General features: G+C 41.9%; 1 protein-coding gene across 1 annotated transcript in view; it reads right to left on the reverse strand.

The window, feature by feature from the left end:
- cacna1ia (calcium voltage-gated channel subunit alpha1 Ia) overlaps positions 1–22,854 on the reverse strand; it is a 118,535-nt gene extending 95,681 nt beyond the window's left edge. The window contains exon 1 of the mRNA XM_073494259.1: positions 22,607–22,854. Within this exon, the coding sequence (XP_073350360.1) occupies positions 22,607–22,854 (248 nt within the window). The remainder of the gene's footprint in view (positions 1–22,606) is intronic.
- Positions 22,855–26,472: the final 3,618 nt, after the last annotated feature.

Consider the following 26,472-nt stretch of genomic DNA (forward strand, 5'->3'; position numbering starts at 1 on the left):
TGTCTGATGTGAGAAGGACGGGATAAATTGAGGAATTGTAAGATGTGACAGAAATATGTGCAAAGATGAGCGCACCCTTTGCAAACCATTTCAATGATAATAGCAGGCTTCATCTTTCATCTTATATTCCAACTTCAAAGATGGCAGCAGCAGCGGAAAACGAACCATCGAAACCCACAGCGCTGTGACAAAAAATTGAAGAAGGAACAAAGGAAGCTTCTCCCCTTCTCTCATCATTCCATTTGTTTAAATAACAGCAATTTCAGTCATGGGATTGCTTTATGTATCTTTTCTTCTCTTCCTCTCTCTCAGGTTTTTTTTTTTTCGTTTTGCACATTTTTCGTCCCTCTCTGGATGTGCGAGGGCTAAATCCTCCCTCGAGGGGATGTCAGAGCTCGTAGGGGACAGTAGAGAGACAAGCTGTGTGTGTTGTAGTATCAAAGAAGGTTTCAACTTCAATGCAAAATATTAAAAAGCAGTCATATGTGACCATTTGTAAGATCTCATCAGGGGAATGATGTGGTGCAGGGGCAAGGCTAGAAACTCTAGATTTCAGAAATTAAAATCAGCTCATGCACAGTTAAAAAAACATTATGGTTAAAATGTCATAGGTAGTTGTCACCTGATTTACTTGACAAAAAAAAATAGCAAGCAATGCCTACAAGCCACTCAAAAGATAGCATAGCAATGCAGGCTACATTAGCTCACTGGTAGCTAAAGCATAACCAAGGTCAGTCATTGCAGCTCAACTGGTTCCATTGATATTAATACAGCCTGGCAGTTACTGCACCCTGTGGGATCACATCTCTGCAGGTTGGCAAGCTCAGGTATGGGCAAGCACAATATGCACAAGCACACACCACACACACACACACACACACACACACACACACACACACACACACACACACACACACTTGGACACAAGGACAATGGAGCAGATGATGACATCACCACACACATGTTCATACATCCCCTCGTGCACACACAGAAAGAGTGAGATGCAGCAGTATTATTTGAAGAAGCATATTTAAACAAACAAACACAAAACAATACTAAAAATAAGTTTCAGTCTTTCCTTTTTCAGTTCACACATCATTTACCTCCTCCACTCCACTACCTACTGTGTTTGTTGGTGTACACAACCACTAAACACACACCAGTGATGGAATGTAACTAAATACATTTACTCAAGTACTGTAAGTACAATTTTAAGGTATATCTACCTTACTTATTTCTATTTTCAAAGGCAAAGTGTTTAACTTTTCACTAAATGTAGTGGACTTGTAACATTAGTTACTAGTTACTCTGAAGGTAGCCTGCTGCGTTCGAGACAAACATGCGCGGTTTTAAAATAATTTATGTTGTTGGCGGATAAAAAATACACTGATAAATGATAATTGGTCGACACGTAGTATACAGTATGTACATACATGGAAATATATATATATTATTTACTTACATACAAATTTACTTGCACTTTTGATCCTTAAACTCATTTAATATGAGATTTTTTTATCGAACATCTTGTACTTTTTACGACACTGACAGATACTGAAGAAGAGATCACTTAAACTAAATGTCTTCATGGGTCCAAACGAGATCCTGGGACCCAACCAGGAACTCATACTTGTTTGGAGCCACGTTTTATATGGTCTGTCGGGTCCAGATTGGGTCCCGGGTTTGTTTAACATTATGTGTGATTTCCGAGTGGATCTGAGAAGACCTGGCCGGATCATGATGGAAGTGCTGTCTGTGTGTGATAGCAAATTAGCCATGCTAACGTTAGCAGCCGCAGCAACGAACGAGCAATCTTTATATAGACCCTTTTCGCAGCAGACATTTTGACAAGGAAAAGCAGAGGTGGAATTTATAACATTAATGATGGCTGCATTTCATTTAGGTGAGCTCATTCTGGGGCTCTGGTACAGTAGTATTGTGCATGCTCACTCACTGACATGGCTTACTTGGACACTTCATAGAATATAGCCATCATTAACGTTGGCGTCAGAAGCGTCAGTTTTTGACAAGTTGGGAATGAGACTCTCTTTGTTATAAGCTGCTGTTTGTTAATACTGAGCGCCTTGTACAACCCCAATTTCTAATTTTATTAAACTTCGTCATTAGTCATAGTCAACTCATTGATATGTCGACGGCTCTGTGAGTTGATGTCTGTCATACTCTCACTTTGTCTCTTGCTTTTACACCCTCTCCCATCTGCCTGACTTTGCTTTACAGACGCCTGTAAGTTACTTGTAACTCAGAAAATAAGAGGGAGAGGAGATGCAAGAGAGGAAGAGACAAGAAACTGGGCAAGGGATGAAGAGAGGGAGTGGGAGAGATGGTCGTCCCTATAAATCACATGTGGCAGGGAAGCAACTTCAGCAAATTTCTGGGAGTTACTCACACATCAGCAGCAAGTCTGACTTCTAATTAACGTCCCGCTAAAGAAATATCTCCATCTACTGCATCCTTTGTGTTTACTGTTTAGGTTGGTTCGGACTTCATTTACATTCTACTGTGTTTGTTTCAGAGAGATATACAATCTGTATCTGAGGATCTGATATGAATAAGGAAATTGTGTAAATGCAGACAAAACGCAGTGCAATCAGAATCAGTTCGGATTACCATCGGATCAGCCGGACTACATGAAGGCTTAGTTTTTTGTCTTTTTTTGTTCGTTTCTTTTAAAAAAAGTATATACAAGTGATTAAAATGTTATTTACTTCATTTATATTGTCTAGCAAAATGATAAATTATGATTAATTTGAGTATCATGCTTTCCAAAACTAAGCAAAATACAGTGAGAACACTGACAGCTGAATTGAAGGTGAAAGCATTGCAGAAAATGCAGAAATTTGAAAAGAATATGCAAGAAACCAAATCAGATCTTGACTTACTCGTTTGTTGCACTAACCAAATAATCACCTACAATTTCCTTTACCTATTATTATGACATCCAAACCACAATTTCCACTGTCAATAATGAACCTTTAAACTCAATAAATGCTGTTTCATTTCTGACTCTGTTTTATTTCTGTCATCTTTTACTGCATTTCATTTCTAATTTTGTTCACATGAAACTGCAGAGAACTGGGGAACTTTCTCAGCCCCTTTCCTGCAGGTTCTCCTCACAAGCTACAAACAGCCCCAACGACCTTCACCAAGATGTAGAGCACCTTGGATGATGTCCGAGAGGCAAAACTATTAAAAAGCTGTGAGCTCACAGTAATAACTGAAGGCCACTCAGACAACCACTTTAACATTTTCATGAACTCAGATAAAGCCTCTCCCATCTGGATTCTGGTGACTGGATAGTTTCGTGTTCTTTGAATCAAACTAAAAATCTTGTGTATATTTGCAAAAAACAGATTTGTCTGTTTGCTTATTTTCCTAAATCATGTTTGTGCGGGTGTGTGCAATCTGGGGATTATCAGTCAAACTTGTGCTGGGTTGTTTTGATAAGATATCTACATTTTTTATTTCCATAAATAAAAATGGTATTTATGGTGTTTCTACCCTTGAGTACACACAGCAAAAACAGCAGACATACCAAGGTAAGATTATGAAATGAAACACATGCACAGATGTACACAAAACACCAGAATCTGTGACTTAAGTGTGGGGTCTGGAAACCATTATAACAGGCACTCACACATCGGTACTGAAGCGAGTACCATACAAGGTCCAGTAGGCATGTTCTAATCAATGACTTATCGAAGCGCTAAATGATGTGTGGCCATGGCCAGCAGGGCATTAGGTTGGATCGAGTTGTGTTTGTGTGTCTCTGTGGATGGTGCTGGTAATAAGATGAAGGGCCACAGTACCCCTGATGTTCCTGCCGCAGCTGCAACAATACTCACATGGTAAAATATCCATATAACGCTAAACTGTCCGTTTAATGTCAGCTGTGACATACACAGAGGAGAAAGCAATGAGAGACGAGTATGTGGAGCAGGAGTGAGAGAATGTGTAAGTGAAACAGATGGAGTGGAAACAAATGTATAGTGATAACATCATTTAAACAGTGCTCGGCTCTCTGGGGGCCCTGGCTGCCTTTGCACTCGCTCTCACACTCGTTTGACTGGGAAAGTGGCCAAAAGGATGGGCCAAAAAGGACACGCACCCTCTCTCTCTCTCGCACTCTCTCTCCCCCTCCCCTGCCAAGAGACTAAATTGTACAGAATTGTGCTGTCAAGTCTCATTTGTGAGAGAAATATCCCACTGGTTATTAGTCGAAGACAGCCCGTTGTTTGGTGAGTTCTGATGAATCATCTCATTTCTGCGCGTGTAGGTTTAGATCATAATGTATGTGGTCTCCGCAGAAGGACAAAGCAAACGTGTGCCGAAACAGCATTCATGAAGAGATGTGAGCAGTTTTTTTTACTCACATGTACATTAACACGCACTGAACCGCAAAGAACTGACCCTAGCAGGAGCCGTAATTGAGGTCATCAGCGGTGTTTAGGTTGCAATAACAAGAGGTGACATGTCAGCCATTTTCCCTCCAGCGAAAGTAAGGGCATGGGGTCAGCACACTGGACCAAACTGTGGGTGGGAAAAACATATTTCTTCCTTTTCTTTCTATATAATATAGGGTCAACTGAGAGGCTGAGGTCGGATCAGTATGGCTGGAAGGTGTGAAATGGCGGTGTTCATTTTGTTTTAGCTGCATGCACTGCTGCAACCTTATCTATCCATTCATCCTTTTACTTTGCTTTCCTCTTTTTCTTAGTAGTTCTCAGCTCCTCGACTGTGTCACGCTCCCTGTCGCTGCCAGCTCCTCTGTCGGCACGGGGAGGGTGTGAAGTGCCATGTGCCTGTTTCCCACGCGCACGGAGTCACCAGACAAGGAGGATTTTCACCAAGAGCGTGTAACACATGCAGAGATTGACGCCATCTGCAGCAGTTTCGTCGATTCCCTAAAGAGATTCCCTGGCAGTAAGAATCTCTGGTGTAGTGACCGAGACATGATCCCCAGCTGGCTTCCCAACCTACTTCACAAGCTTTGCCCAACAGTCATTTGGCATGACAAATGTGGGCATTGTTTGTTTCTGCAAACCATGGATATGTTGGAACTGTTTCTGTACAGTTCAACTTTATGTTTTTCTGGGCGTTTGTGGTGTCTTTTGCTCTGTTTCCCTCCTGTGTTCCTGCGCTCCTCGTTAGTCTGCTGTCCCTCCACACCTGCACTGCATCTCCTTTGTTAGCCCAGCCCTGTTCCCAGTGTTCTTTCTAGCCTATCAGCTCCTTCCCTGCTTTCTTGGTTCCTCCACTCGTTACCCTCACCTGTGTTTCTCCACCCCACTCCAGCTGCACCTCATTAGTTTAGTTTGTATTTAAGGCCAGTCTTTATTTCAGTCTTTGTCGAGTTATCTGCTGTGTTTACCTGTTCCTGCCATGTTTTGTTTGCCTGTTCCTGCCATGTTTACCTGTTCCTGCTGTGTTTGCCTGTTCCTGCTGTGTTTGCCTGTTCCTGCCGTGTTTGCCTGTTCCTGCCGTGTTTACCTGTTCCTGCTGTATTTGCCTGTTCCTGCCGTGTTTGCCTGTTTCTGCCGTGTTTGCCTGTTCCTGCCGTGTTTGCCTGTTCCTGCCGTGTTTACCTGTTCTTGCCGTGTTTACCTGTTCCTGCTGTGTTTGCCTGTTCCTGCCGTGTTTACCTGTTCTTGCCGTGTTTACCTGTTCCTGCTGTGTTTGCCTGTTCCTGCCATGTTTTGTTTGCCTGTTCCTGCCGTGTTTGCCTGTTCCTGCCATGTTTGCCTGTTCCTGCCGTGTTTGCCTGTTCCTGCCATGTTTGTCTGTTCCTGCCGTGTTTGCCGGTTCCTGCTGCGTTGATCCTGAATAAACTTCATACATTGATATTCCTGCCTGCCGTCTCGTGCATTTGGGTCCACCTTCTTTGATCTCAGTGTGACAGTCATAAAATATCCGGTTCTGTCGCCAAACATCGTCAATATGGTCTTGAATAGTGGTCTCTCAGCAGTCTCACTATCTCATATGCATATAATCTGAATGCAATATAATCCACTTTGCAGAAATATCGATGTGATACGTGTGGAACATAAAAATGCAACTTATTTGCAACTGTGAATGTGATTTGCAACATTTTATTGCTGAGAAAATGGTATGTCTTTGCTCTTTTCCTCTCTCCTTGACACCATATTTACATATACGTAACTTATTTCTCCTCTTCATTCTTTCTCTTCTATCCCTCTTTTCTCCCCCTCTTCTCTCCCTCCTCTCCCATTGAACATTTTCCGTCTCTGAGCTGATATCATTTGAGCTTGTTGCTGTTATGTCAGTGAGCCAGGCGCTGATTCAGTTACATGACAGTCTACAGAGTTTTAGAAGAAACCTACCAACTCAGCTACTTAGGGAGTGTGTGTTTGTGTGTGTGTATGTGTGTGTGTGCGTATAAGTTTAAAGCTGCTCTTTAATGACCTAAGCCTCAAGGCTCATTTGAGCTGCAGATACCAGCAGTCAACTAATGTCCAAACATCTGGGTGGTCACACACATACACACACACACACACACACACACACACACACACACGGGCTGAGCTTTTATCATTGGCCAGAGGAAGGGTTTTAGCATCCGCCCTGACAGATGCCGCCCACACATCAACGCACACACACACACACACTCACACCACAGCTAGTGGAAAAACACTGGTGAAGGATTTAGGCTGAGTGTGATCCATATATGTGTAACATATATCTGACAGCTAGGATTATGTGTATATATGAGAGAGAGAGAGAGAGAGAGAGATAGATAGAGAGAGAAGAGGAGAGAGAGTTGTTTGTGTGTGTGTGTGTGTGTGTGAGACAGTGACAAAGCAGGGCCATTTCAGTGGGTCCCTAGTGGTCACTAACGCTTTTCTCTCTCTTTCTCACCCCTCTCTCTACATGTCTTTTTTCCCTCTTTGATTATCCCCCGCCCCCTCTGCCTCCCCCCTGTCACCCTCTTCCCATCCGGAGCTGACAGAGCAATAAGGGAATACGCCCAGGAGAGAGTAAGGGTCACTGGACGGAGGTCTGGGAGATGGCGGAGGTCAGTGTTGAAGGTGTGGGTTGTGAATGTATCATTTTTCCACCGGTTTAAGGTGCAGGAAGAATCACTCAATCAGCAAGGCATGAAGTGAGTCTTCTCTACTGTACAAAACACTACATCCACCTGCTTCCACAACACTTGCAAATGCAAATAAAGACACATTTATCCTAAACCTGCAATAATTGATTTTCTAACATCTTCTCTTCTCTCAGCTTCTAACTTAACATTGACAGCAAACTGTTGCTTACCTAAACATCCAGCATTATCATCATTTGTGGTCTCCGCCAGCTCCTGAGGGAAATATCTGGCTCTTTAGCTGCTATACGCTGCACTATAATCACCATCTCATCACTTACTTTGTCTGCTGTTTGTTGCTGAGCACGTAGTACTCAGTGGGTTTTCAGACCCTTTTCTCTGAAAGCCGCTGCCTGCTGCAGCCAAAATGACACTATGAGAGTGGTGAGAGTGAACCGAAAAATCAAAGTTGTGGCTGCACAGCTAAAAAATGAGCTGAATCTCACTATAAAGCTCCAGAAGCAGATTCAGGTGATAATTCACTGGAGCTTAATCACTACGTGTAACTGCTTACATTGTATCTTGATATATTGTCAGAATATAGCTGCTTTAAACTTGACTGCATTTTACACATTTGTAAAACCTATTACTGCAAGCTTAGCTAAAAAGTTTCAGTTCACTGTCACGGTGCCAGATTATTGTCGCCAGCTACAGTGGTACTTGGTTTATTTGTCTTTAGAAGCTTTCTTTATGTTGACTCGCCAGCACCTTAATCCAGCCTCTCTCCTCTACCACCTCTGCCACCCCACTCAACCCTGACTGCCTGAGCCAGCCACCTGCTTGGCATTAACTTTTCGGTCCACCTGTTCTACTACAACCGTTACACTTTAGTTGCAAAATGGGTACAGTAATTGTGCAGTACACCTCTTAGTGGTGGTGACATTTAAGTCATGGGACCGCAGTGTAGTCTGTTAGCCCAACATTAGCTTTTTACTTCTAGCAATTGAATTTACACTTGTGTTCATCTGTGAAGATTGTCTTGCTGCATCACAATCCAATTCAAAAATCCCACATGCTTTTTTTCCAGGGAACCAAGGCGATGCTAACTTCCGGGTTAGCCTACAAAAGTACATCATCGCTACACCACTCACACACTCTATTGTGTCATATTATAGTATAAACTGCTCACTTTTTTACACATTTTTACACAAACATTACAACAACATCGATTCATCTGATATCCTTTTGAAACCATTCCTTTTTTAAATAATGGGGATCTCAAGTAATTTATAACAGATCTTATGTAATTAATCCAGCATAAGCAGGAGACTAGGAGATACACAGCAACCCAGGGCATCAGGGCGTATCCTCTCGGCACCGCATGCATTTCTTTTGCATTTGATACGTCAGTTGGTGTGTGATCTCTTCTGTTTGTCCATTCGAACGTCTCTGCACGCAGTTCATTTCTAACTTCATTTAGCTCCTCTCCCTGTTCCTCAGACCTTCTGTCTTTTTTTGTCCTGATCTCAGCGTTACCCTGCCCTTCCTCCCACTCCCTGTCTCTCTCCAATTCACTGTGGGAGAGGTCTGAAGTTGCAGTCACCAGAGCAATTAGAGACTTCATGTTCCTCCTCACTGTCAAGAAGAGGCAAGGATGCACACATACACACACACATATACACATGACACACACACACGCACGCACGCACGCACCACCCGTCCTCTGCCGTCCTCGAGCACTGACAGGCACTGGGCAAAAGTTCACTCTGCCACTGTGCTAACTATCTCCCTTTCTCCTCCTCTGTCTCTCTCTTTCCCTCCTTCACGCTGTCTCCTTCTCACGCTCTGCCTTTTCAAGAAAAGTGCCAACTAGCAGTCCCTCGCTTCTTCCGCTCCCTTCTCCCTCTCCAAGGGCTATCGTCCTTCTCTTTCGTCTCCGTCTTTTCTCTCTCTGCTTTATCTGTCTTTCAGAGAGACGTTACAAGCATGTCCTTCACTCCGTGTCTCGCTTCAGTGTCTCTCGCCAACTCTCCGTCCCTCCCCGTGTATCTGAACAATAATTACCCCTTCTCATCCACCAGCTCCATATTCCTCCTCCCTCCCGTTTTTCCTCATACTTTTATCTTTCCGTTCTCGTCTCATACTCATTTCCTTCATTCTCAGTGTCACATGTGATTGCAGTACATTTGTACGCATCTGCACTGCTCATTTTGCCGACTCTGATACAGGGTGGAGTGTGTGTACACATAAAGTGCTGGAAAATCACCTGAAAATGAAAACTGCCAAACTTCATTTCAAATCTCCAATGAGTCCACTCTTCGGTCTCTCGTTCCTCTATTCCAAATCAATTCAACCGAAATGAGCATCAACTCGAATTGAGGAAGTCACAATTCACAATAAGCTTCCTTATCATGTCATTATAAGATCGACAGAATGGGCTTCTCCTCCACTTGAGTACTCATCTCTGACTTTTCCCCAACTATTAAGGCAGTCTTGAAATGATTCTAATATCAGAGCGCCTTGAAGAAATTTAATTCCTCCATCTGTCAGCGCCGTGAAACTCGCTTTGATCTCTCTCAGGTGAGCACCGGCTTGGCCATAAGCCTCCGACTCCCTTTCTTCATCAGAGAGGCCTCGGATGGTAATCTTACATCGCAGCCATTGTGGGTTGGTGGGCAGATGTGTGTCCCATTGATGGAGGAAGTATTCAGATAGTAAACAGTAAAGCAGTGTTGGTAAAAGTACTAAAACCACACTGTAAAAATACTCTGTTACAATTAAAAGTCCAAGTATTCTTGGGAAATTGTGCAGAAATGTTAAAAGTGACAATGACAATGAATGACATTTCGGACATTTTGAAATCTTAGAAAACCCAACAACATGTTGATGTGTTCCCCAAAATGTTGTGTTTTCCGAAATTGTTGTGTTTGACAGGAAGCAGGATGCTTCTGTACACGGGGTGCACGCTTTATCAACTGAGCTACTGGGTTGCCCCAGAGTACATCTTTAACGCAACCCTCCCAACCTGATTGGGACCCATGAATTGGTAACATAATGCCGATGCCACATATAGCCTCGACACAAAGACAGATGCTCAAAGGCGCTGAAAGGGCGTGTGATCTGCTGCTGTCCTTGATATTGTAATGAGTCTTCTTGGTCTGCTAATGTGCTCATAAGTAATCATTACTGAAGGGCAGACCTCAAAGCTCGCACAGCGAGTGGGCAAATGGTTCCTGCCCAAACATACTGATGATCAATCAAAAAGCAGAATATTCATAAACATCCTTCAGTGACGCACGCTCTACTCACACTTCCTACAAACCTATGAAATAATAAGACTCAAAGTGCTGTCAGGGTTCATGATAGCTGTTTGTCCTCCTCTAGAAAACATCCTGTTCTTTGACTCAACCTTGCTCATTTACCTCTGCAGTCAACACAAAGTCAAGTTTCATAATTACCCAAATTCATTCTATCACTTAAAGTAGCCTCGAGTCTGCAAAAACTGCACACGCACTTTCAAAACTTGTTCAAATATTATGATTCATTTGGTTAGAGGCTTTGCTTTCCCTCCCTAAGTCCTGACTATCGCATTTTAGAATTAATCGGCTCCTATTTGCAATTAAAAATATATGTCTATAATACTTTTCGGTGGACTGACATGTTTAAGCATGCTGCAGAGTTTTCTATTCATTGCTGTGATAGAATTAGCCAAAGGCGAAACATGGCCGAATGTATTCTGAAAAGACAAAATGTATTCTACAAAGTAAGGACACACTGTGAGCTGTCACATTTGATTTATTAGTAATTCTGTCTGCTGGCAGTTTAGCTTCCTTCAAGACAAGAAAATGTGGAGTAGAATAATTATTGCTTTGCTTATCTGTAGCTGTCCTTACAGCTGCCTCTGGTAATAACCATAGAATTCATATTCCAGCTAATAACATGTAAGCTTTTGTTGCTTTTGTTCCAATCCCTCTGTTTCAAGGATGGTGCAACGGAGCGCTGCCCTTCTGTTCTGAAGGAGCAGAAGAGACAAAATTCGAGTCCGACTAAATATTACATATGTTTTAGTGCCAGACATGAACTTCTTTTCTGTCTTTTACTCGAGGCTAAGCACCGGCCTGTCAACAATTTATTTCCATTTTGTAATTAATAAACTCTAGCATCACTTTAACCAGAAAAACTTTGGATTAATCATTCAGTATAAATAATCCAATACATGCACATACACATAATGCACACGCTGAGCCAGTGCACCATGTAGGAGATAAATTAAGAGTGATTAGTGAAGATGAAAGATGTTTCTTTGAAAAGAACAAAAAATTGGTTGGACTTCCAAAGCTACCAAAGGTTCAACCTCTATCGCTTTACTGAGTTTTAATGTTCATGTGCCACTTAATAATCTGTTTATCATTCATTTTTAAATACCTGCAGCCACCAGGCCGCAGCAGGAACCATGCTTGTGTCTGCAAATGAAGAAAGGGCATTTCTAGGCAATTTATTAATTATTTATAAACTGTAAGAAATTGCTTGGATGGGTGGTGCAGGAGGTGGAGCCGGTATCTTTATTTTTTTTAAAAGCCCTCTCAACCTTATGAATAATTTCTTTGGACCCTTCCTCACCCTTAACTTAAAAAAACTGCTTTAGCATTCACTTAATATCTCAAAATACTGTATTTACAGAATGGAAAATTGAACAAAAAGGTGAAAATACAGCCAATATTTATTTATTAATACAGATATTCTTACAGGCTCCAGCTCTTTGGCTTGAACACCACAATATTTGTCACTGCACCCCAAATTACAGTAGCCTAGACATTAAAATCATCATATCATATAACTATCTATTAGATCAGATGGTGTTGTTGCCTGATATGCATGAAATCCGATATCTGACAGTCCGATTACATGATGCCGAATTGCAAGTCCAGTCTGGTGAGAGACGTTTCAGACAGCTGTTTGAAAAGAGCAGTTAAAGTATCATTATGTAGAAATTGGCATTTTGTGCAATTTGCCGCCCCCCACAGTTTCTGAGTGCAACAACGTTGTCGTAAATACAAATCCGGGGTCTGTAACAATTTGTCAGATGTAATGTAGGCGCCAACTACAAATAAAACAGTGTTATGTGTTGAAAACTTGTATGTTGAAGTAAACGTGTGTAACGCTGTGATCCTACCCTCTCACTGAAGTTACATAGAGCAGAAACAAGTGATAGGGGGGCGGAGTGGCTGAGACAGAGACACCATTCACACTATTACAAGACACTGTACCATCAAAATGACTTTGAAGCTGTTATTTGAAGGGAAAAAAGTTACATAATGTTGCTTTTGCCTTCAGTGGAGAATACGATTCTTGACTGAGGACTTGCGAAGGTCCGTTCCTCACTTGACCTGACTTAATTTGGGCTCATTTTTGCGTTCACTCTAACTTCCTTCAATCATATATCCAATTTTTTTTTTTTTTATGAGGGAAAGGGTATTTGAAAATTTCAATTCTGTTCTGGTGATTTTTTTGGAGGTCGGCAGCACAGAACAGACGAACTGCAGTGCAGAATGACTCATACAATTTATATAGCACTTTGTGGATAATAGATGAGAAATAGCAAACTACAAAGCACTCACTTGGATAAAATGTACCCTGCAGTTAGTGGTGATGGAGCCATTAAATGACTTATTAAATTCTCTCAAGAGTCCCAGTTTGTGTAAAGCAATATATCTGAGTTGAGATGACATAAAAAGGAAGACATGATTCTTTTATAAGTTTAAAAAAAATAAGGATGCAGGAATGGGAAGATGACAGACGGAAAACAAAAAGAGAGAAAAAAAGACAAGCTTATATTTGTGTGTGTGTCGAGTGTGTGCATGTGCTTTTCTGTTTGTGCACCTCTGACATTTATGTGTGCAGTTTATCCAAAAGCAATCTGCCCTGCCGTTACTGAGTTCAGACAAATAGGCGCTGCTGTCTAAGGTATTGCTGCAATACACGGAGCAGCACATAGCATAAGATAGTGCCGACGTCGTAGGTGTATAATGTCAGTAAGCCATCTGAATGTGATTCTCCTCCGGGAATGTGGCAATGAAACTAGTTATGGCTGCAATTCAAGAACATTGTCTATGTAATCCATAATACAAAAGCGGGGGATCATGATAACACACACACACACTGAAGCATGTATTGATGCACGCACATAGTATTTGGACAAACACATGCAGTCATACAGTCATACAATAGCAGCAAACGGGAAATAAGGCACAGCAATGCCAGTTTAGGTGAACTGTCAGTTGACATTTCCTAAACAGCACTCCTAGCTTCTCTAAATAGTCAATAAGCGTATCTAAGCCACAGACTGAGTGGTTTCTAATTTACTGAGTGCGCAGCTGCAGATGGTTGTGAGACTGCTCACAAACACACTGCATGTCCGTGAAGAAGCGGACTGAGTAGCTGCACAGTGAAGAGATTCTGTGGTGAATTCACATGACATCATATTAGTTGTCATATGTGTAGTGCTGCCGGAGTGCACCGCGCAGTTTGCATGATCCAGTTGAAAATCATATACATTTTAAGGGCTTGAAGATCCAGTCATCAATAAAGCGTCTGCCATGCAAGACAGCCAAAAAACAAGTAAGGAAAAGACAAAACAAAAACAAAAAGACAAAAAAAAAAAAAAAAAAGACAAAACAAAAATCATCATTGGCGCATTATTCTCAACATGATGAAGTTATGTGGTCAGATATGACTGACTAATGTATGTAACTTGCCACTGTATGAGCAGTGGTTACTTGACATTCGAAACAAGCCTAACCGTGTGTGCATCCCTGTTCATTATGCGAAAAATATTATGAGGAATGCTGGCTAGGCACATTTCACTCTGCTTGCCCCATCTACCCTTTAAAGACTTTTCAAAAAGCCTGATTTTCATTCTGGGAATATAATTGCATATGTTCTGTGAAACGCGGGTGTCCTTTTCGAGTCCAGGGAAATAAACAAAATGAGATGAGCGAGTAACATAATGCAGCATTACTCACACTGTTTCAGTATTCCTCTTTATCTTTTAGCATTTACATACTGTGAACTCACAGCTGCCACAGTGTAAAAGGCACATGTACAGTGCAACTGAACTACTATGAAAGAGTAATGCATGTAAAAGAGGTCACGCAGAGTGTGTATGCACTGAGGCTTGGTACTACATAGTCATTAGAGTCACTTTAAGCCCTTCATCTCTTCTCCAATGTTCCCCTCTCATCTCGTCTTCCTCTCTCACACAGTGCAGGCACTAATGGAGTTTGGACTGGACCTGAGGGAGAAGAGTGAGGGGAGATGGGAAGGAGAGGAGAAGTGAGAATGAGTGATGAGAGGGCGGGAATTATTAGAATCAGTATCGGTACGAGTATTAACATTAGCAATGGGATTTATGTTGGAAGCATAAGCATTAGTATTCTAATGAGTTTTATTTATCCTGAACTGAGGTTTGTCTCATTAATGTTTGCACCTCATTTAAAAAAGGAGACTCTCCCCGGGGTAAAAGGACAGCAGTTCATACTTGAAGCGGAGCCTCATTAAAATAAGTGTAACACTCGCATTATTGCACAAGATGAAGGCGTAAATGGAAATCTGGGAAGAGACAACATCCCGAAGAAAGGGAGAACTGATGCTTCGAAGGAGTGATTTAATTCGTGAGTGAGAGCAAAATACAAAGAAGAAGAAATGACAGAAAACAGACGAGAGAACAAGCGAAGGAACGATGACAAATCAGAGAGTGTCGCTGTGAATTAAAGACAGCCTTTTTGATGTTCTTTAATAGAACGTCTGTCAAAACAAGCGGAGCAACCATTCTACATCTACACGCACACACACACATCCATCAAGTGGCACACCTCACAGCAAGTGTCATCACAAAAGAAAAGACATCAATCTACCGTGTAGCCCTACAGCAACTTTTCCAGCTAGAGCCACAGAAAACAGAAGGGCAAGGAGCAAAAGTTGAGACAAAGAAAGAGAAACCCGCAGGAGGAGGGAGAGCAGGGAGGTGAGAGAGAGAGAGGGTAGGTGATGTGTCCCAGGTGTGCGCTCTATCCTCAGCAGTAGTTAAAAGCAAGGCACGGCAACGCCTCAGCCATCCGTCACCATGGAGATAACAAGCTGTCAGGGCCGGAGAGGATCACGGGCCACAGAGGCCGGTCACTCTGCTTGAACACTGCAGGAGCCAATCAGAGGAGAATTGAGAGGGTGAGGTAATGTGAGGAGAGGGATGGATACTGGCATCAACTCTTCAGTGGTAAAAGGAGAAGGAGCTGATAGAAAAAGAAAAAAAAAGCAGAGAGGATGAGGAGGAGAGAGGTGCAAAACATGTGAGAGTGGCTGGAGGAAGCTCATTTCAGGGAGGGGAAAAATAAAGAAATAGACGGAATTTGGAAAATATAGCGAAGAGCACGCAGCTGTAATGATGTTTAGACGGGGGGGAAGACAACCGCCGGCGCCCAGAGCTATACATCAGTCAATGCTCTTCGACTAAACAACTCATATACACATGCCAGCACATTTCCTCTCTGAAATGCTGCATGCTGGGAGTAATTACTTGGTATTTTCACTTTGAAAATGCATCTAAAAATTGCCCCTGCTTTGCAATTAGAACCCACAATTTGTGAGTCCGTGCAGAAAAGATGCAGTCCGAAACAAAACACAATGTTCAACGGAGCACAACACAATAGCAACGCCTCTTACGTATACTAATAAAGCTAAAATATTCCAAAGCTGCAAGCCAAAAAAGGGACAATCACATAAGACCCCATAGTAAACAGGTGTTCCTTGAAACAAGCCAGTATATCGCACTTATAAAAATGTCTACTGGGGTGAGTAACTGTTGACAGGTGAGGTTTCACTGAATGCGGTTAATTGCGCTATCTGAGGTATAATGGAGTGCAAGTGACCCGACGTGTTCTCATCTCGATCTGCAGAATAAAGCGCTGATGAGGGATAATCGTCTCTGCGAAGCTAAGACACAACGCAACACACGTCTTGCACGCAGAATTATAGTACTTTCTCCTTCTTCCATATGACGGACTGACAGGATAAAAGGTATGACCTGTATTTATCTGAAATTGTCCTCTCGAAAGTGGCATAAAATTGAATTACTCAAAAAAAGTACATTAAAATGATGCATAGTGCTTGAATAAATCAGTCAGTGTGTGCGCACATGCACCAGAATACCATAGTAGGCAAATATGTGCCTTTCAATGCACTGTAATGAATCCATCAAAAGTGAGTGGGACTGTGATGGGATGCACATCTGATCTGCTATCAGCATTGACAGGGAGTAACAGCTGCTGTAGCATCTCTCCGAGTACGACGTGAAGCAGAGCAGAGAGCAGAGCTTCTTCAGATTGAAAGAAAATGTCAAAATAAGTGTATGATAGAAAAGTGGAAAATGAGGCTTAACGTGTGTCATGTGTCTGGCATGAGCAAAGGGCGTGAAGGTGGGAAAGGAGGCGACAGAGCAATGATGAAAATGAGCAGAGGGAGAAAAAAAAACATACTTGAAAATGATTAATAAGGTGTATTAAAGGGGCAATATGTAGGAATTCTTGTTAAAAATGTTCAGAAATTATCAACACAGTGTGAATAAACAGCAGTTCTGATATTATGACGTCTATAAAATGGGTTGCAGAGATATCTACTGAAGTTAGCATGCTAAACAGCTAGCCCCAATACATCCTGGTCCCATGCTCCCAGTCGGAACCGCTAGCTGCACGGCTAACTGAGCTTAATATCTAAGGCAGCTGCTGTGAGCAGCAGTTAGCGGTTACTCTGATGACATGCTGCTCCCTATTTGTTTTGATTATGAATTTTACAGGTGGCCAATTCTTACATATTGCACCTTTAAGGCATACATAAAAACTCTTTGATATGTGTGCAACGATTTGTGCAGGATAAAAAGCCACCCATTCCTTCTCCCTCATTATAATATATATAGAATATATGAATACGCAAATAGACCCGCCTCTAAAAATCTGATTTTTTTAATGAAAACAGCCTTCTACTGTCAAACTCTGCACGTACATCACTCTATAAAGTGAAGCTCAAACATTCAGCTGTCGGAACAAGAACAAGGACATATTTTTGAGTGTGTGTGTTTAAAATGAGTTTTGAAAACAATGAGAGAAGGATTAGGGTTCGTCTCTGCTGTATGGCACATATAGAGTGTGAATGTGCACTCTGCAGAGCAAGAACAATAGGGAGCGGGCGAAGAAGTGTGTGGGGTGCAATATAGAGAGGTGCTCCAGGTGCTCTGCTGCAGGCAAGCGTGGGAGAGCATCACTGTGTGTGTGTGTGTGTGTGTGTGAGTGTGTGTGTGTGTGTCACTGAATGCCTCTCACAGCTACTGTGTGGTGAACAGAATTATTGATCTGCAAAGAGATGGTGAAACATCCACTCATTGCCCCCTACACACACACACGCACACATCTAGACAAAATCCACTTCAGATAAACTGCACTGAGTACAGGCCAAACACTGTTTGATGACGGTGAAATGAGGCTTATCTTGTCATGTCATCTTATCATTGCATCACTTTGGTACAGCAGCACGCTGCGTAATCATCATCAAAGTCTTCAAAACAACAAAAAAAGTTGCTGTGCTCACAACCAATCCAACACATCTATATATACAGTACTGTCTACTCTAGTGCGATCAATACACACACTCAAAGGGGTACAGATAGTTGTTCCAGTGCATCAAACATCACACACCAAACTCTTGCTCCAGTTCAAGTCCTACACACACAGTAGATGCACACACACACACACACACACACACACACACACGCACACACACACACGCACACACACACACACACATCATCCTAGTCCTACACAAGTAAAGGCACAAAGCCTGTGAATATGCTGCCATCCCACACACACAAGGTCACGCAAACATACACAAACACACACCTGAAGTGTTGGGAAGGTTACTTTTGAAACAGAATGTGGTTATAGGTTTCTATTTTCCCTGTTCAAAATGTAATGGGTACTTCATCAAAGTAATGTAACTTATTACATGTGATTACTTTTTGGTTAGTTTAAAACAAACAAACAAACCGGGCAATACAGCTGAAAAGTCCCAAAACTTGAAAGTAAACAAGGCAGTGTAAACCTCACAGTACTTGTGCAATATGTAAGAATTTGTTGCCAGACAACCGGACTAATTCCTAAATGCTGCTAACTGTATTCTGTTTATACATCCAGGACTGCTACTATTTGCTTGTTAGCTCACTCAGCCGTGCATCTGGCCAGGAGAAAGAGGTTTTTAGGCCCAGGGAATGTTATTTCTTCACATTGTGTTGATAATTTTTTAATGTTTTAAACTAAAATTCTCACATATTGCACCTTTAATACTGATGTCACAAGACTGCCAGACCAGGAGGTGGTGCAAATGTAAAGAAAACAACCAATCAAAAACAATGCTTAACATTTGAGCGCATATTGATGAATGCAGCCTGTCGAGACAGCTTCTTTTAAGCCATTCTATCACTGATATGATATTGTCTGGACATATGCTAAAATAAGTCATTTCTGTGCAGTGAATACTGTACATGCAAAGCAACAGAATTATTTTTATCGAAAAATAATATATTCAGACGTAACATCTTGGTAATCAGCAATATTTTGATTAGAAACTGTAATTTAGTTTCATATTTTTTCTCAGTAATTGATGACAATTCCATTTATTTTGAAATGTCATTATGTTTAATTATGTAATTGAAACCTGCTACTCCCCCAACACTGCACACGTCAGCTAGCTTAAAAAATATATCAACTAACAAAGTCACATTAAGCAACAGTAACATTTTACAAATCAACTGGTGACTGAAGAGTGCGTGTGTGTGTGTGTGTGTGTGTTCCCAGCTGATTCCATGACTGTAAAATCACCTCAACTACGTCCCTCAAACCACCACACACACAATCCCTTTCACCTTTCCCACAATCACTTTATATTCATCCAGCACCTTCTCTCTCTCTCTTACACACACACACACACACACACACACACACAGGTGTGTCTCTGTCTCTGTTTTAACATGCTTACAGTGCAGCCACCTTGGGCGTCCAGCAACCAGTGAGCTGCAATAGAAGTTAAGGCGATGTGAAATAAGATTTGGATAGTGTGTGTGCAGTGTGTGTGTGCAGTGTGTGCGTATGCGCAGGCATGTCTGTACCCTGTGGCGTGGGGCCAAGTGAGAGTAGCAGAGCTGAGCCATTAGCAGGCAGTGTAAAATCCGTCTGAAACCTCTTTTCCTCCAAACATCAAAGATGGAGTCTGAAAGGCAAACAGAAAGTCTCTCTGTCCAGTTTTGTCTGTCTGACTGCAGACACTCTCCCTCTGTCTTCCTGATTTTCTTGCCACCCGTTTGTCTGTAATAGAGTTTCTCCTCCCTGCGTCAAATCTTTTCAAACTCACAACTCGCATTCCTTTAATACTTTAAGAATAACAATTTCACAACACACACAAAAACAGTCTCTGTCTACATTCAGACCTTTGCTCAAACTCAAATCATTAATACTGACCTCCATCATTCATTCCTTTTTTTCCTCTTTTCATATTTTACTTGAATCACTCTGGTGTTTTCAACATTGAGTTCCTCATTTCACAACCTTCAATTCTCTCCAATCAACAAAAGGTACCACCAAACAAAATCAAAGTAATGAGTGTATTTTTTTTTTTAAAAGCAGCTACAAGATCTTTAAGTTGTTGTTGATTCTGACAGCCCCTGTGGACAAAAGCGGTATGAGCACCACCACCTCCTGTGGTAAAGAACTTGAACTTGAAGGAAGGCACGACATATTTTTAATAGTATTTTCCCTTCTTACATACAGCTGTTTGGAGGATGCATGGTGATGAGGTAACATATCTATTTGTAATATGACAGTGGAACAAAGTCTTCAGTTTCAAAAGCAGCAAATAACTTATTGTAATGTGTATTTGCATTACTGAATATATTGGGGACATAGTGTATGGATATATTATTAGGACGAAATTCATGTTAAGTTCTCACTCTTTTTATTTCCTTTTAATTGGGACATTTTGGTTTCATAATAGGAAATAGGTTTGAGCCTAGAGGACATAACCAGGAAACAGATGTCTTCCTGTAATCAAATTATAACTGTTTGATGTACACTCATACTAAGTTTCAGTTTTGTTGTAATTAAACTCCTTCGAACACACAAGCTGCAGTCTCTGCATTTTTTCTTGAAGAATGCTTTCTCTACAACATAAATTGGCGTCACAAACAGGATTGGACAGAATTTGATCAGAAGTAGTATCTTTAAAATAATAATGAAAAAGGATCATTCATGCTAAGTGAAAATGTGAATATCTGTGAGTGCATACGTACTGTATAGTATTTAATTTTCTAAATTCTTGCCACTTCTACTTAGTCACTTTAGGGAGTGATGTAAAGCCAAAGTCTTCTGTGATTAGTTGATAATATAAAAGTTATAATTACTGACAAAAAAAGTATCCTCATCAACTATTCAGGCAGTTGTTATGAGAGAGTAATCCTGCAATCTTAAAGAAGCTTAAGTCATTAGGAGAAGTCTGTCTGGCACCACACAGTGCAGATTGCAATCCTTCATTAGTGACAGGAATTAAAATTTGCATCTTTTTGTTTTTTTGTTAAATTACAAAAAGAAACAAAATCTTATTTCCCCTTTGAATAGTTGCCACATACTAACAATTAACATGCCAAGTTTTGAAAGCATGGTTGCAATTAGTTTAATTTTAGGAACATAACAAGGGATTATAAATTAAATATAAAAAATTATATAATGGATGGATGTTTACATTATGATATATTGTTGGAAAAGTCACACTTGCACTCAAAAGTCCTTGCAATGTGTCACATCATATATTTATTAGTTACACAGTGTTTGTTTTGCCTTTGCATGTGAGGCCTAAAGAGACTGAATTTAAAGCAGACATTTTGTGCTTATTTTCAGGTTCATTATTTTATTTTATGTTACTACTAGAATAGGCCTACATGCTTTAGTGCTCAAAGAACACATCAGTTTTCTCATACTGTCCAGTGCAGCAGCACTGTATTCCCCCTTTGCCTGAAATGCTCTGTTTCAGCTCCTGTGTTTTTAAGGCCCCGCCTTCTGAATACCCAATCTGCTCTGATTGGTCAGCTCATACACACCCGAGACAGCACCACTAACAACAACAGAGCACCTGTGCTAAATCACTTCTTACATGCCAAACTGGCCATATAGGCATAATTTATCTAAATGTGTGACTTGGTGATGAAGTGTGATGTCATGAAGTCACTGAATTAAAGGCAGAACTACTGACGAGGCGTTTCAGGGGCAGTGTGTTGACCTTCTTTAACTCTTTTACATGCACAAGAACCGACATAAAACACTGAAGGCAAGGACAAAAAACTAAAAAGCATAACAGAGCGGTGCATTTTCAACATTTGATGAAGAGGTTGTGCAGCATGCATTACCTGCTATGACATTTGAAGAAACATTTAAAGTAAAAAAAACATCCTTAAAAATAAATGCACTACCAGCTTAACAGCAGTGAATGAAAAAGTGCCAAAAAAGCTCGAGAGGCTAGTTGCCCTGAAGGCTCAGCTGTTCCTTACACAGGACAATAAGTCATGTGTTCAGAGAGATTTGAACCGACCGACTGACCAAGCAAACATCACACTGCCATCGCAATCCTCAGAGCCCTGCACTCCGACTAGTGGGAGTAAATAGGGCCATAGTCATATTTTACTTGCGATGTACACACACATTCACACACATTCCCGCAGCAGCCAGCCCAGTGTGGTCTTGTCAGTCCCTAATGTGAAAGGATCATCCTTAGTCCCACCGCGACTGTCAGTGCAGTCAGCAAACAGACAATCGCTTGTTCTGGGCGCAAAGTAAAACCACACACACACACACACACAAACACACAAATATACACATTCCATTGTTCAAGCAGTGCAATGCTGATCACTGCAGTTGGAGTCGTATGAGGATGTCTAACACACTTACTTGGAGAAGATTCGGGGATGTCTGCTGTACTGCAAATCCGCAAGATAAAGGAGTGAGGGTGGATGGGAGGGTGGTCAGAGTCAAGATGGATGAAGATGTATCAAAGGAACGCAAAACAGACAAAAGACAGAAGATATCACAAAGAAGATAAATTGTGGCTCTGCGAGAGTGGGTGATGGATTAGTGGCGAAAAAAAGGCTCTCAAAAAAGAGGGACAGGATACAAAGGGGAGGGAAGCACTACTGTTAGATGAGGAGATGAAAGGGTGGAGGAGTGGGAGGGACTGAACGCTGCACGAACGGTGTGGCAATGAACAGAAGAGGCTTAAAATGTGGTTAAAAGTGGCAGATGTTTAAAACACCACTGCATGAGGACAGCTTCATCTTTGAAACTGAACATGCAGTCTGCAGTGAAATGCGGACAGGTGAACAGTTAGAGACTGATGAAGGTTTGGTGATAAAGATTATCTTCGAGGTTAAAGGGGCCGGTTCCAGCAAAGAAAGGATATGGGCTGGAGACCATCCGGATGCACCAGTTGCGAGGACAGGTGGTCTGCTTCAGGCAGAAGAAGACCACAGGTGCCAGCTCTGGGAAGGGCAGCACAAGGGTGCTCAGGTCACTGCCGATACTGACATCATCATCCGGGCCCACTTCCTCGATGATGTCGTCAGCATGCGCCGAACCGTATTCCTCGCTCTGCCCTGGCCCTGCTGAGGAAATGCTCCCCAGCGGCACAGGACACTCCTCGCTCGTCATGGCAACCCAGCCGAAATCTGGAAGGCAACAGGAGATGACAGCGGGATTAGAGGAATTAAGTGATTATCACATTTGTTTGACACATTACAGATCTCTGAGAGACTTTAGACGTGAGGAAAAATGCCTGCTTTGATTTAATTAACATGCAGTATTTGCACTGCAGCAAATAAATATTAACTGAATGCGTTTATTCCATGAAAGTTTGATCGGACAAGCGGGAATTTGCCTCCGCAGTCACTCCCACAGACCACTAAACCACCTCATGTCATAACATCACCTCACAACTCACAGATATTTAATGCTTGTCGTTTTCCAGACCCCAAAGGCCCCATTAGTCTCTCGCCGTCTCTTTGCCCCGCGAGAGCAAATTGTCCTATCGTAAACTCCCTTGTCTGCATAACAGAATGCATGGCTTACTGATAACAATCACCTCTCACAATCAAGCAAACGCAGAGGGGTACTACAGCGGAGAGTAAATCAATGTCAACAGTCATTGCACATTCATTGACGATTCATTTAGCCCCATCACAGTGTTGTGGGAGAGGAAATGGCTTTCCATCTCCAACCACTTAACTCACGAATGGATTCACTTTTATCTGTGAATATAGCTCACATAAACACACACTCATACACGTAGATATGAATATGTTTTGCATGTTCCAGTGTATACCTGGAGATTTTGGATATTGTTATATCATGATATAAAGGTTAAAGACTTATTTATTCGTCATTTAACAAATGACAAACTTGTTTGAGTCCCTTGTTGAGCACTAAAGTAAAGGAGGTGTGACTCATTCCGAACTGTCTTTGGCATAACTGGCATAATAGTTGTAATTTTCTGGATTTTCCAGGCTTTTCTACTTGTTCTAATACTTGCCTTTACCCACTGGTCATTATATCCACATTACTGATGATTAATTAACAAAAATCTCTTGGGGAGCACTACATTTTAAGATTAGATGCAGCTTCCTCTGGAGACATAAAAGGTTTTTTTTACTACTTTTTTCCACATTATGTAGTTGTGCTCCCCATTTCCCATAAACATGTGTAAAGTTATTCTTCATACTGCCACAAACTGCACTGCTAATAACTGCTAACTGCTGCCACTTATATTTTGTTTATATATCCATGACTGCAGTTACTGTCAGTCACGCAGCTAGTCAGACTTTCAGGGGAGCGTTGGTGCGAGCACTGCAGGACCACTAGGAGAAAGAGGTGTTTCCAGGCCTGGGGCTAGCTGGTTGGCATCCTAACCTCATTAGATATCTCTGCCACACAGTACCAGTATGTCTTTGACATAGAGTCAACACTGCTATTTCTTCACATTCTGTTGATAATTTTAGCAAATCTTTGAATGTTTTAAACAAAAATTCTTGCATATTTTACCTTTAAGGCCAGCATTAATTCAGTGTGCAGTTTCACAGCTCATGTAAAAAGCCAGATACTGCAGAATTTCTGTTTGGAAAAGGAGTGTTGGCAAGTCTTATTGCTGGCAAGAAGTACCACATGTTATTTTAAGGATTCAGAGACAAATGAGGAATAATATAAGAGGAGCACAGAACGGCCTAAAAACTCTTTTCTCTTTTTGGCTTATCCAGTGTTTACGTGCATCCAACTGGTGAGCCAGCTAGCAAGACACCCACTGGCAGCCGGAGCATAATTGAAGACATTAAACTGGACTATACTATACTGGACTGCTGGTAGTACTCTTGCTCTTAACTGGCCGCCAAAGGAGGCAGCCAGGAAGAGGCAAGGAGCCAAGGAGAGGCAGGACATGTGCAGAGCTGGACATAAGGTGGGCACGATCTTGCACACATATACAGTACACACACACACACACACTTACAGACAAGATATTATGACGATGAGACACTTGCGTGATTATTTTAAGCTGCATGATCATGTGTGAATGTTTATCTTTAGTAAAACTAATGTGCTATTGGCATATGTGTGTCTTTGCAGCAAACATAAGCAGATAACTTCAAACATACATGCGTAGGTGTGATTTCCCTCATGTGCGTGCGCGCGTGTGCCAGCAAATGTGTTTGTTTGCACTAAATCCGACAGTAGGATTAAGTGCCAGGGGGAGAGCAGACTTTGTTTTTATAGGATAATGATATTAAAGGCTATTCATTACAAGCTAAGAAAATAGGACAGTGATGATTTAGTAGCTGGGATCTCTCACAGCTCCGTGATAATCCTCTGACGAGATGCTAAAGCCAGGTGGAGATATCAGAAACATTAGAAAGAGGGAAAGTCACGCACCACCCTCAGCGACACACGAGTCTCTGCCTAATAATCATCTGTTATTATACCTGTGCATACGAATACATGCCATCTCTCAAAACAGGCTATTGTTTTTGCCTTTCCAAAAAAAAAAAAAAAACAGCCTTTAAAATTAGCTTTACCATGGCAACAGCTGCTTCCTGTGGAGGCAGGAAGTTTATTCTTACTCTGCTGTGTTTTATTTCCCATGACAAAGCTTCTTAGAGAGACCCTGCAGCTATTACCAGCGACTACAATTAAGCAGGAGACAGCTTAGCAGGAATGGTTGGACGAGGGTGTTGTGTGTGTGTGTGTGTGTGTGTGTAGTGGGAAAAAAAACGGCATTACTCTCAAATTTGTTTTGCATGTTTAACTTTTCTGCGCCATAAAACCGCTGCTCCTTTACTCCGACTCTCTTTTCACAGTATTCCTGCGCGCTTCCTCTCAACTGTGCTTTCCGATGACGATTGATGAATGCGTGTGTGCGTGTGTGTGTGTGTGTGACACAGAGAAAAGCGAGAAAGGGAGAGACTGCGCACGAGGCCCTCGCTGCTGTGTTGTCACGCGCGCACACACACACACGCACACACAAGCAAATTCACACTTCCCCAACATACACACTCTCACACATTAACACCCTTAATTGGGGTAGCGGATATACAGTCACCCATTTAGCTGCACCATGAGCTAAAGGCTGTGATGAGCCATGGAAAAACTTGCTTTCCCCCTCCCACACACACTCACTGCGACAGTCTGAGACAGACACAGGAAGAGGTTGGATGGAAAACAACAGCGCAAAAACATACTGTGGATCCACGAGGGGGTTTGGGCAACACACTCTTCATTTCAGGCGTTTCTTATTGCCAATTTGAATATAAGACAAAAAAAAAAAGCTGTGAAAAGCTGTATTTTCAGTCCTCGGTGGGGTGTTTACACTGAGATCAGAAATCTGATGTACAATACCCGAGGGGAACAAGCAATGAATCTCAGTGAGTCACTGAATGAGCTCAAAAGTGAAGGCTCGAGATAAGGAATTGGAGGCTTAAGACTAACTATCATGTGAGCTTGACTGAAAAGTGTAAAGAGGAACGCTCTGCGTTTGTGATATCACAGATGCGCTACATGTACTTTCACATGAGCAGGACACCTTTTTTCAAAGAGGACATTTTGAGATTTTAGCAGAAGGAAAAGCACAGGTGTGAGCAACAAAATGAACGATGGTCTGAATCTCATCTAGCTGCTTCAGTTTCAAGGTCCTGGTATTGTGCATGGAGGCTCACGGTCACGCTGTAAGGGCTCGCTAATCCAGTTGACAAACAAGTGAGGATGCACGCGCCGCAGCAGGTGGGTGGA

This window comes from Pagrus major, chromosome 23 (assembly GCF_040436345.1).
Source record: "Pagrus major chromosome 23, Pma_NU_1.0".
Taxonomy (NCBI): domain Eukaryota; kingdom Metazoa; phylum Chordata; class Actinopteri; order Spariformes; family Sparidae; genus Pagrus; species Pagrus major.